Source organism: Oncorhynchus nerka, linkage group LG16 (assembly GCF_034236695.1).
Source record: "Oncorhynchus nerka isolate Pitt River linkage group LG16, Oner_Uvic_2.0, whole genome shotgun sequence".
In the NCBI taxonomy this organism is placed as follows: Eukaryota; Metazoa; Chordata; class Actinopteri; order Salmoniformes; family Salmonidae; genus Oncorhynchus; species Oncorhynchus nerka.
Window position 1 is genome coordinate 1,235,001 of NC_088411.1, and position 11,067 is coordinate 1,246,067.

The following is an 11,067-nucleotide window of genomic DNA, read 5'->3' on the forward strand; positions in this document are numbered from 1 at the left end:
CGCTCTGTCTGTCTGTCTCGCGCTCTGTCTGTCTGTCTCGCGCTCTGTCTGTCGTCTGTCTGTCTCGCGCTCTGTCTGTCTGTCTCGCGCTCTGTCTGTCTGTCTCGCGCTCTGTCTGTCTGTCTCGCGCTCTGTCTGTCTGTCTCGCGCTCTGTCTGTCTGTCTCGCGCTCTGTCTGTCTGTCTCGCGCTCTGTCTGTCTGTCTCGCGCTCTGTCTGTCTGTCTCGCGCTCTGTCTGTCTGTCTCGCGCTCTGTCTGTCTGTCTCGCGCTCTGTCTGTCTGTCTCGCGCTCTGTCTGTCTGTCTCGCGCTCTGTCTGTCTGTCTCGCGCTCTGTCTGTCTGTCTCGCGCTCTGTCTGTCTGTCTCGCGCTCTGTCTGTCTGTCTCGCGCTCTGTCTGTCTGTCTCGCGCTCTGTCTGTCTGTCTCGCGCTCTGTCTGTCTGTCTGGCGCTCTGTCTGGCTCTCTGTCTGGCTCTCTGTCTGGCTCTCCTGCTCTCGCTCTCTGTCTGGCTCTCTGTCTGGCTCTCTGTCTGGCTCTCTGTCTGGCTCTCTGTCTGGCTCTCTGTCTGGCTCTCTGTCTGGCTCTCTGTCTGGCTCTCTGTCTGGCTCTCTGTCTGGCTCTCTGTCTGGCTCTCTGTCTCGCTCTCTGTCTCGCTCTCTGTCTCGCTCTCTGTCTCGCTCTCTGTCTCGCTCTCTGTCTCGCTCTCTGTCTCGCTCTCTGTCTCGCTCTCTGTCTGTCTGGCTCGCTCTCTGTCTGTCTGTCTCGCTCTCTCGCTCTGTGAGCTGGTTCTCCCCCTCGGTTAGCCAGACATAAGACCCACTCTCCATGCTGCGACTATGCCAGATGTATCACTCCCTCCTGTCGCCCTACTGTTGATTCACTTCCCTCCAAGCCCGCCCGCTCAAACCTTCTCAGCCAATTACAGACAGCCCTGCAGGCACCTGTGCTGTGCTGGCCCCAGGCCCACTGAGAAACATCTGCAGTCTACTTTTAAACAAGTTGTTGGAAAGGAGGTTATATAGAAAATGTAGGCAAAGATGGGCACATGCCCAAAGAGCGCTAACAAGCGTATGTGTGTGTGTGTGTCTTCCAGATGGATCCTGAATACAGAGTTAGTAAGTTCCTTACCCTGCTGAGAGAACAGGGAGCGTAAGTAGAACACTCTTCTGTTCCGTCCCCTCACACCACCTAGTTCTTGTTTGGGTTCGTTGTTGGTTGACGGATTTAATGAATGCATGTCTCCTTGCTCCCCACAGGTTGGGTTCTATACCCATCTAAGTCCATGGTGGAGCTGCATTGCCCAGCAGTTAGCTGTCTCTCCCAGTAAGTACTTGAACAAAGCGTAGAGCAGGGTTGTGTTAGAGTAGGGTTGGAATCTCTTCCTTCCTGTTCTTCTAACTCCCTCTCACTTCTACCCTCAGTGGCTGAGGAGCGGAAGCCTGGGTGCTGTCCATCCCCTCCCTGTGTAATCTCTGTACCTCGTGTTTCCATGGCAACACCGAATGACCCAGCCTCTTCCTCATCAACATGACCTCTCTGTGTGTGTAAATTTAAGTGAGAATTAAGCACTTGTTCTGTGTACAATTTTTATTTATGATTCAAATGGCACTCTATTCCCTATATAGTGCACTGCTTTTTGACCAGAGCTCTATAGGTCCTGGTCAAAACAAGAGCACTGAATAGGGTGCCATTAGAGACGCATCCAACGTGTTGTGATCTGTGCTGCTAGCACTCTGTGGGATTTTATGTATAAAAAGCAAAAATAAGGTGGTTGTATGTTTATAACTAAGTAGGTATTAGATGAGGAAAGTGTTAGCACAAACATGTATACGATGACCTATTGTGAGTTCGATATTACGCACGTAGATCTCTAATCATTCCAGGAAATGATGGTTCCAAGCCTTTACCCTTAGCTCTGCTCACTTTTTGGTTTTTATTATGTTTTCATTTTTGACTCTCTTTGTTTTATGAATAAATGTCATGGATACTTAATCATGTTACAAAAAATATTGATTAGATAGTAACTGGAAAAACGGATCCATTTTCAGACCAAGACTATTTTAGAAGGGAACCCCCCCCCAACCACGGCTGATATTCCTGTTGAAATAGTTTCTGTATCATGCTGTTCTCTATGAATGACCTCTGTTGTGCCTTTGCCTGCTGGTGGATGGCCGTGCTGTTTCTCTGTGGACGAGGCGAGGGAGTGATAAGTGGTGGTATACTAGGTTTAAAGCATATCGTTGTTACTCTCTGCCGTTACTGGTGGTCCTCTCTCAGTGTTTCTGCGGTGTTGTGAGCTGTCGTTCAGCCTGTGTAGCTAACAGAAATAACATCCTATGCCAGAAAGTGTCTGCCTTATAGAACAGGAGAGATGTGATTCTTTTTCAGGATGGCACTACCCTCTTTTGACTATGAACCCATGTGCCTTATCTCTACCTCCTAGTCCTGATACGTCAGAGTCTCTGTACACTGTTCTGTATAAAGGCTATATGCCCGACATTATAGCTCGCCTCCCCGTCCCCAATCCGTGTGCATGCCTAACACACTGCCATTTATTTACAGAAGTACAGTATGCAGGTTTGTTTCAGATAAACACAAGTGTAAATGTATGGATATATCAACCAGATGTATACATTATTTGCAGTGACCAGTGTGCTTTTTTTTCTCTAAATCTATTTGTAATGAAATCTTGAACGCTGTAAAACTTATGACAAGTTGCAATTGTATTATCGCAATAAAATTGGACACATTAACATTTCGTACAGTACTTTTCTAAGTGTATGTGTGTGTGTGTATTATTGATTGATGCAGATGCACGTGTCATTTACCTATAGATTTTATCAGGGAGAAATGGACTTGATTGAGACAAATTGCAGACGTTTCACAGAGTTCTAGAGCAGATTGAGACATTATTTTGAGTTAGTGAGGATCGGACTATTTATTAAGCATGGATAACTGTCTATCACAGTTTGGAACACCATCGCAGCTTGCCATTTAAAAACGAGTTCAAAAGTGTTATGTGCAATGATTATATACATGATTTGGTAAGGAAATGTAGAGGATTCGATGCTTATTGACTGAAATGATTAGAAAAGTACCTCTGGCTAAGAAGCAAAAGCATGAGACAGTAATTTGTTCTTCAAATATATAATCTTAGTTCAGATATATACACGTTGTATAATAAATAATATTTATAAAAACATAACATTTTCAGATTATAAAATAAAAAGGGAATTATTAACTTTAAAACCTTTGTACAAAACTTTGGATATAGCGGGCAGGAAAGGAAGGAACGACAAAGTGCCCTGGTAGGGAGGGCTTTTTAGAGGGTGACGCAGTTGCTAAACTGCCGTATGTCACAGAGAGGAGCCTATACTACCTGGGGTAAATTGTATTTTTTGTTAAATATAATGAATAGGAAGCACGTAGGACTGTCAGAACATGTGTGGAAACCTCTCAGTTTATCCCACGTGCCTGCCATCCCTAACCCTTACACCCCTGTCACTGGCAGTCAGCACATCAGCTGTATCCCAATAGGCTTACATAACCTTCTTACCCTCGTCTCCTCCATTTGTCTCCCACAGACACGTCGTCTCTGAACAAGTTTCCAACATATTGCTTCTATTGTCAAGACGTTTCACATCACTGGCAATTAAGGGAAGGAGATGAGGAAAGGGGGCTATTGATGACTTGACACTTTCTGCTTTCTCCACTTGTCATCACCTTTCACTGGTGAGCAGGGTTTCGCTTAGAACAAGGACCTCACAGCACTATGAGGAACCTAATGAAATGGACCGTCCGAGTGTTCGATACAATTATAATCTCATTGTCGTAGTATGACCCGCTATTAGTGTAATTATTCATTAGCATTGGGCCTATTGCAAGTGCAAAATGACCTGGTGATCCATGAATTCAATGAAGTACGACCTCTTAAACCTGAACCCTGTATCTGTTGTTTGTCGTGAACGTTTTCTTCTCTATGACATATCGTTATAATTTCCTCAGACTGTAAAGGGAAATTCCAGAAAAGTGTATCTGATCTTGAGATCAACAAGAAGAATGCATTTGCTCTCATAAATAACAATTGCTAAAGTTTCACCACCTCCAGACAGTTGGTGTACAGCTGAATAGTGCAGACATGTGCAGAAATGTCCATGAGTAGAAACAAGCATGTTTGGTTCGTGCACATGTCCCTTCCTGCATACCACCTCCAGTCCCGGCCCATTGCTAATATTTCAGAAATGTGGGGCTATAAAATCACGCTCTAGCACATCTTCCAGGCGTCTCAGCTAGGTGACTGCTGCAGTACAGTACCAGTACAGGGGTTGAGAAAGTGGAGATTTCATCCGCTCAGTAGCTTAGTTTAGAAGGGCAGGGTCCAGTAACAGCCCGCTCAGTAGTTAAAAGTGGTAGGTTCCTGGGCTGCCGCCGTGTGTTCAGTACGCTTTGGATTGACGAGTGACGTTGGGGAACTGCTTTCGTTCACAATAGTCCACCAGCCAGGTGATTGACTGGTGAAATCAGGTGTTCGTTAAAAAGGATGTCCATTCGATAGCAATACATTAAGAAGGGGTCATGGCCCAATGCTGCAGGAATGTGAACTGGTCAAACTGACTGAGCTTGTTCCAATGGAAATGGGCTGTCCCATATGGAGGATGCAGGGCTTGGAAGAAGGATATGAGTGACATTTTTATCACAAGGGTCCAGAAGTATGGAGTTCCAGTACAGAAATGCCACTCCCCATTGGTGTCTGTCTGTACTTAAGTCTGTATGCATGCGATGACTGCAGTGTGTCTGCGATGGCCGCATCATTCTGTCCGAGCGAGCGCACAAGGCTCTCACTTGCACGTGTGCACGTCGTAGACGCGCACACACTCCTGGCAGCTGACGTAGCAGCACCAGTGGAAGATGCAGTGGCACTTCTCCTTGCGCTTCTCAGTCCGAGTGTTGTGGCCCCTGCCGCAGCAGAGCAGGTCGCAGCCCTCGATGCCGTGCGAGGACACATTGCAGGCGCGGTCGCGCGTGCCGAATGAGCCCGTCTCCGGGTTGGGCTCGCAGAAGTTGGGCGAGCCCTCGTAGTAGACCAGGTCGCGCTCCGTGGGGTGCTTGAAGAAGGCGTACTTGGCGCGCAGCGTCTCCACCCAGCCGCGCGACTCGCGGTGCTTCTCCACCACCATCTCCGAGGCGCTGTCGTACTTGTCCTTCAGGTAGTCGCCCAGCATGCGGAAGTCGGGCTGCGCCCACCAGCATGTTTTCACCTCGCAGCTGCCCGACAGGCCATGGCATTTGCAGCGCAGGTGCATGTGGTCCAGGATGGTCTGAGAGAAAAAGAGAGATGAATTCACCACAGTGTACAAGTAAATGTGATTGGTAGCTTGTCAATATAACACATTCTGTCTGATGGTGATTTGTTTAGTCTGGGTTTCAGTTTGTTTAGTCTAGGGGCATGTTTGTTTTGTCTATCGCCCTTATTGTTTAGTCTTTCACCAGACAGCCCATTTTTGAACAACTATTCTTATCAATAACCTGAGTGACTACTGAGTACCGACCTGTAGGTTGAGAACAACATGCTACCTGGCTCGGTCTACAGCTGTGGTTCAGGCAGCTGTGTAACAGAGGCAGGCATTTGTAGCGTGCAGCCGCTAATTCATTCTGAAGTAACTGCATTTACATGAGCAAAGCTCTCTTCACCTTTGTTTAGATTTGTTTTGCTTTAATTCCCCAACTATATTTAGCTGCAGAATTCCCCCAGCTGCGGCGGAAGGCAGGTGTGTGTGGCACCTTTGGGCGAGAGGGGAGTGGGGGCGGTGAGGGGTGGAAAGGTTCTTAGTTCTGACATCATGTCCTGGGCTTGTCAGGCCCCTGGCATCTCCCAGGGGACCCGAGGTAAACAACGGAGCGTGAGAGGGCCAGGTGGGGCGGCTGGGATCAGGGTTGAGAGAGAGAAAGGGGTCCTGACTGGGCTGCCTGCCGTTTTGCAGCTCCTGTGGTCTCCCTGCTCCTGTCTAGTCAGATCAAAGGACTGCCTTGTTGCCGTTGTGGTCTCTCCAATTACCCCTCAGCATGTTGGTGAGGAGTAGCTCACCAGATATTGCACTGAGCAATGACAGCAGCGAGTGATGGTTTAAGTCCGAGCTGATTCCCTTCTCTTCCCCCTCACACTAACTCTGGTTATTTGTCTCTCAGGGAATTTCGGTTAGGAAAGCCAGGGCCATTTAAAAAAAATTTTTTTTACATCAGATAATTACCCAATCATTCAAGTTGAAGTGCTACTTTTCAGGCAGGAACTCGCAGAAATGTGGACTGAACTTAAGTCAAATACCAAAATCCTTCCTGTCATAGAATTAGTAATCTGGTACTGTAATGTTTACTGTGGATAATTCCATCTGATTGCCAAACAAGCAGATCTTTGTTCATTGTATCTTTGCTACTGTGCTTTTTTTTATTTTATCTTTCTTTAGTTACAGGCCTGGGTGTGTTCAGGGTGTGTCCTGTATCATTGTCTACTGATATATGTGTACGGAATATACTTAAGTTTATACACTGCATCCCGCTTGGCTGTGCAGTAAACTGTGGTACAAATGTGTATTTACATTACGTGCATGTCTTTGTGTTACCAACAGTTGTATACTTAACTGTATAGCGTGTACTACCAATATATCCATGCTAGCTGTGCAGTAACAGTAAATCCTCAGTGTAGGTCTATTTACCGTGCGTCCTGCTTCGTTGTTGTGCCGATTCATAGCCGAGCGCGCGTCGGGGCGGTTCTCTCTGGCATCGGCAAACTCTCTGGACACCAGCACCCCGAACTCGGCGTCCTCGCTGCAGCCGCCCCACTTCCAGCCCTCCCCCGGGGGACCCTTGTGGTGGGAGTCACAGCCACACATGGTGGACGTGCCCTCGGCGCAGGACCGAGTCACAGCAAACGCCACCCCCGCTGAGGCGACGGCGTGGACGAACGCCGACTCTCTGGTCGCTAGAGAGAAAAAGACAAGAGTATATTAAAGGAATCAATCTTTAATCTTCTTAACGCAGCAAGTTTCACTGCTGCCAACTTCAATACGGCAGGGTCAATGAAAAGGATACTGCAAGAATTTTAAAAAGATTCTGAGACATGTACGTGAGAGGAGTTAAACTCTGATCACTACCTATGATTTTTGGAACACGTCGTAGCGATGGCCACAGTAGACAGTGTCCCCTGGCTGTGACATCAACCTATTGTGGCTGGTGTCAGTCGGGCCTAATGTTCAGTGAGATCTCGGTGACCTCCTGTCATCCCCGAGGTGTGCTGTTTTGCATCTGGATAGTGTTTCAGGAATGTTGTCCCTCTCCCCCCCCCCCCCTCCGTCAGAGCCCACAGGGCCTCTGGGTAGAAACTGAGCAGGCCATCTGCTCTGCTCTGCTGCCGTGTTCGTGCTGAGAGATGGAGTTACGCCTCCTTTGAGCGCAACCGCTTATTATGTAACCAGACACCATTGTTTCGCAATCACAGCACACTTACTGTGGGCTCATCCATTTCTCTGCTGCACCACCTCAGACTGCACACACACACACAGGCAGGGACACACACACGAACACACACACGCAGGCAGGCAGGCAGGCACGCACACACACACACACAGGCAGGGACGAACACACACACACACAAACCCGGAGGGTAAGGGGAGGGCCTTCTCCCTGCAATGGATTCACTGTTAAATCTAGGGAGGCTGACTGTAGTTAGTAGTGTTCTCTACTACACACCTGCAGGGACGTTAGTTACTCTACAGTGTAAGCAGATCTACAAGTCTTTGTAGTGCTGATTTGCATTAAGCAGAGAGAATCATCATTGAAAAAGGTGTAGTCTGGGTTGCCAGGGGACATTTCATGTGTTCATAAAGTGAATTAGAGTTCACAACCTTTCATGAGGTTAACCTTTTTTATTTGAGCATATTAAGTTACACATCCTTTGTTTGAATGAAACCTTCATGTGAACGGCTGAATAGGGTCATAAGTTCATAATAGGGTGAGAGGTCATATGGCTGCTCTGATGGGAAATCCGGTGAAGTGGAAACGTATTAAAAGTCACTAGATTACCACAAAACATCACCTCTTATCTACATGAAAGCATGTCGCACACTATCTAATCAGTTAATACATCTTCTAAACGTATAGTCACTAAACCATGACTAAAGAAATTGTCTCAAGTGTCCACAATCTACATTTTTTCCCCCAGTGTGCTTCATTCTAAGTGAACAGCTATAAAGCAACATTTTTGTGCTAAAACCTGTGAATGTTTGTTTGATTGGATCACATACACCTCTGGTTGGGAGGCGACCGGGAGTCCCAGCTACCCTGGCAAGCCCTGCTGGGCTCTCCACAACAGGGGCCTGTGAGCTGTGGGCCCCTGGAGCTCTGGTTGTCAGCCAAGGCTAGCGCTGCTCCTGCTACCTGCTGGGCCCATCAATCCGCCTTTGTTTCCCTTGTGTCACACTGTATTACCCACACAAAGGGCCCAGCGACTCGCGCCCCCACAACTCCGCTCTGCCCAGAGCTGGCATTCCCTTAACCCCCCCCCCCCCCAACACCCTCCCTCTGCCACCACCCTGAAACACCATCCTCCAATACCACCACCACCTCCACTCCCCATTTCCCCCATAGTAGTTAAGGTGGTGGTGGACTGGTATAACCACCCTGGTCTGGGGCCCCTTCCATCCTCGCCAACCCCTTGCCCGTCACTCCGACTCAGGCTGCCCCCCTCCCTCGCCAGCACCCCCTGCCTTCCTTCCACTTCACCCCAACGTGCCGGCCCGGGGTAGGTTGGGAGATTCCCTTTCAGCCTGTTTTCATGACAGAGTCAAAAGGGCGTGTGAATGGAGCGTCCGTGGGAGCCGGGCTGTGTGAGGCGCGCACTGGTCTTCATGCACAGTAGGGGTTGAGCTGAGCCCCCCAGCCCTTTTATATTGCCTGTAATCTCATTTGGCCTCCCCTCTCCCTTTTTATTTATTTTATTGAGGAGAGCGAGGGAGGTTCACACTACCCATTCCTGCCCAGATCCCTTCCCCTCTGACACACAGGCTAATTCATTTCCAATCAGCAGCCTCACTCCACAACACAAAAACCCATCTTCATCATTAGGGATTTCAAGGCGTACTCCGAGCACCCCCGGGTTCTGTTTTTGTGCGTTCTGTGTTTTTGCATCAGATTGTTTAAAGCAACCAGTCAGTGTCAAAACCGTCGGTGCTTAGTATTTAGTGTGAAAAGCCTGATAGATGATCTCTAGTGTGTCAACTGTAACAACTGCGTATCAAATTGAATTGTGTGAGCTAATCTTGGGCGATTCACAACACCGACTAACCTTCTTTCACTGTCTAAAAACATCAGCGAGGTTGGGAAACCCGGGAAGAAGACACACAAACTCAAAAGACGCGATGTTGAAGGTAGAGCGGTGGATGGACGTTGAATCGTCTGTCCCTCCTTGTATCGGCGCTCATTTCTCACTGCAGTAAGGAAAGGTGTATAGATGGTACTGTTATTACCCTGCGAGTCATTTGTCAGCCGGAGCACAGGGGACAGGCAGTGCTCATCTGCAGAGTAGCGGGTTCTTCTATTCCTATGTCAGCTTGCTGTACTTTCCTCACACTTGTTCACACTTTTTCTCACTGACATGTCCTTTAATGTTTGTATCACTGCCATGAGAAAAAGTAGAACCGGCAAACCCCCTAGAACCTGCAAACCTCCTAGAACCTGCAAACCCCTGCTGAGGTCAGATTATCTCATTTTTTTACAGAGTAGTCCAATCTCATTCTTGTTGTACATCAATTTGTTTTTTTTGTATGTTTTATATGATACTTGGCTGTCATTCATATATCCCCCCCCAAAAATATAGAAATTATATCCCTCATATAAATACCTCATTAGTAGTATTCGGCCATTGGGGAGAGGAGTATATTTGTATTCTTTAGACAAACAGTCCTGTTAGAGTAAGAAGCCTACCCTTGTCCAGCACAGGGCCGAAGATGGCTAGGTTGTCCTTGATGGTGGTACAGTTCCAACGCCGGCCCCTGAACTGGTGCTGGCACTCCTGGATGCCCAGCTTCACGCCCTCGGCCACGCTGGGCATGATCTCGATGTAGTTGCGACAGAAGCGCAGCTGCTTGGGCACCAGGCCAGGGATGGAACCGCACAGAATGGGTTGGGAGCCCAGAGACGAGTACTGCTGCCCCAGGGCTAGGGACCTGCAACACACAGAGAGAGAGGGGGGGGAGTATGTCACGTACCATCCCAACCAGACATAGTATCACTACCTAGCGCCTACGCTCCACAGTCTCTCCATACAGCTTTCTAAGGAGAAGCTATCTATAGGATCTGCTGCCATTGAGTAAAATAGAGTGCCCTCTCTGAACTCACTGCCTCAATGAGAGGGAGGGTTATACAGTATATGCCAGGGGAGGCCCTCCACAGAGGCAGATTGTCCCAAAAAGAGGATTGCCTCTCAATATACAAATGTAGCTTTTTTGTCCCAGTGGTTTAAAATATTCTGTGCTCATAGTTGGATTTGCAGCCGGTGGCGTTGATTTTAGTTTTTCTGTGGGGAATGGTTTGACTTGGTGAGTGTTATTGACTTTATGAGCGCCCCCCCCCCCCAGCAACAGAAGCTAATAGCCCCACTTCAGGGAAGGGATATGACCTATTCGTATTGACTTTTCAAAGTGCTCCCTCTTGTTAGCCTCCAGAGACCCTGATGATTCAAAAGATAACACACACACGAACCTGTCTGTTTGTTTCTCCTCTGGGGAAGGCCCCATCATAAGACACAAACACACCAGTGGCTCATTTCTTTGTTATTCGTTTGATGATATGTGATCTGTGTCTGTGTGATTTAAGATTGACTGGGTGTTTGTGTGCAGTTCAGTGTGTGGTAATGGACATAAGACATTCCTAAAACTCCCGGTGCCTCACTTTGGGCTGGCATATAAACTCAGCCAAAAAGAAACGTCCCTTTTTCAGGACCCTGTCTGTAAAATTCCAAATAACTTCACAGATCTTCATTGCAAAGGGTTTAAACAGTGTTCGCCATGCTTGTTC

General features: G+C 47.9%; 2 protein-coding genes across 2 annotated transcripts in view; one reads left to right on the forward strand and one right to left on the reverse strand.

The window, feature by feature from the left end:
- The window catches only part of LOC115143887 (vesicle-fusing ATPase), a 63,811-nt gene extending 61,058 nt beyond the window's left edge, over positions 1 to 2,753 (forward strand). Inside the window, exons 20-22 of the mRNA XM_029684331.2 lie at positions 1,094 to 1,149; positions 1,257 to 1,323; positions 1,422 to 2,753. Of these exons, the coding sequence (XP_029540191.1) occupies positions 1,094 to 1,149; positions 1,257 to 1,278 (78 nt within the window). The 3' untranslated portion in view covers positions 1,279 to 1,323; positions 1,422 to 2,753. The remainder of the gene's footprint in view (positions 1 to 1,093; positions 1,150 to 1,256; positions 1,324 to 1,421) is intronic.
- A 425-nt stretch (positions 2,754 to 3,178) lies between these two features.
- On the reverse strand, positions 3,179 to 10,212 carry wnt3 (wingless-type MMTV integration site family, member 3). Its single transcript, XM_029685569.2, has 3 exons — positions 9,976 to 10,212; positions 6,711 to 6,976; positions 3,179 to 5,318 (listed from the first exon to the last, which is right to left on the reverse strand). Exons 1-3 carry the CDS (start codon positions 10,100 to 10,102, stop codon positions 4,839 to 4,841), a joined length of 873 nt encoding a protein of 290 aa, XP_029541429.2. The 5' UTR covers positions 10,103 to 10,212; the 3' UTR covers positions 3,179 to 4,838.
- Positions 10,213 to 11,067: the final 855 nt, after the last annotated feature.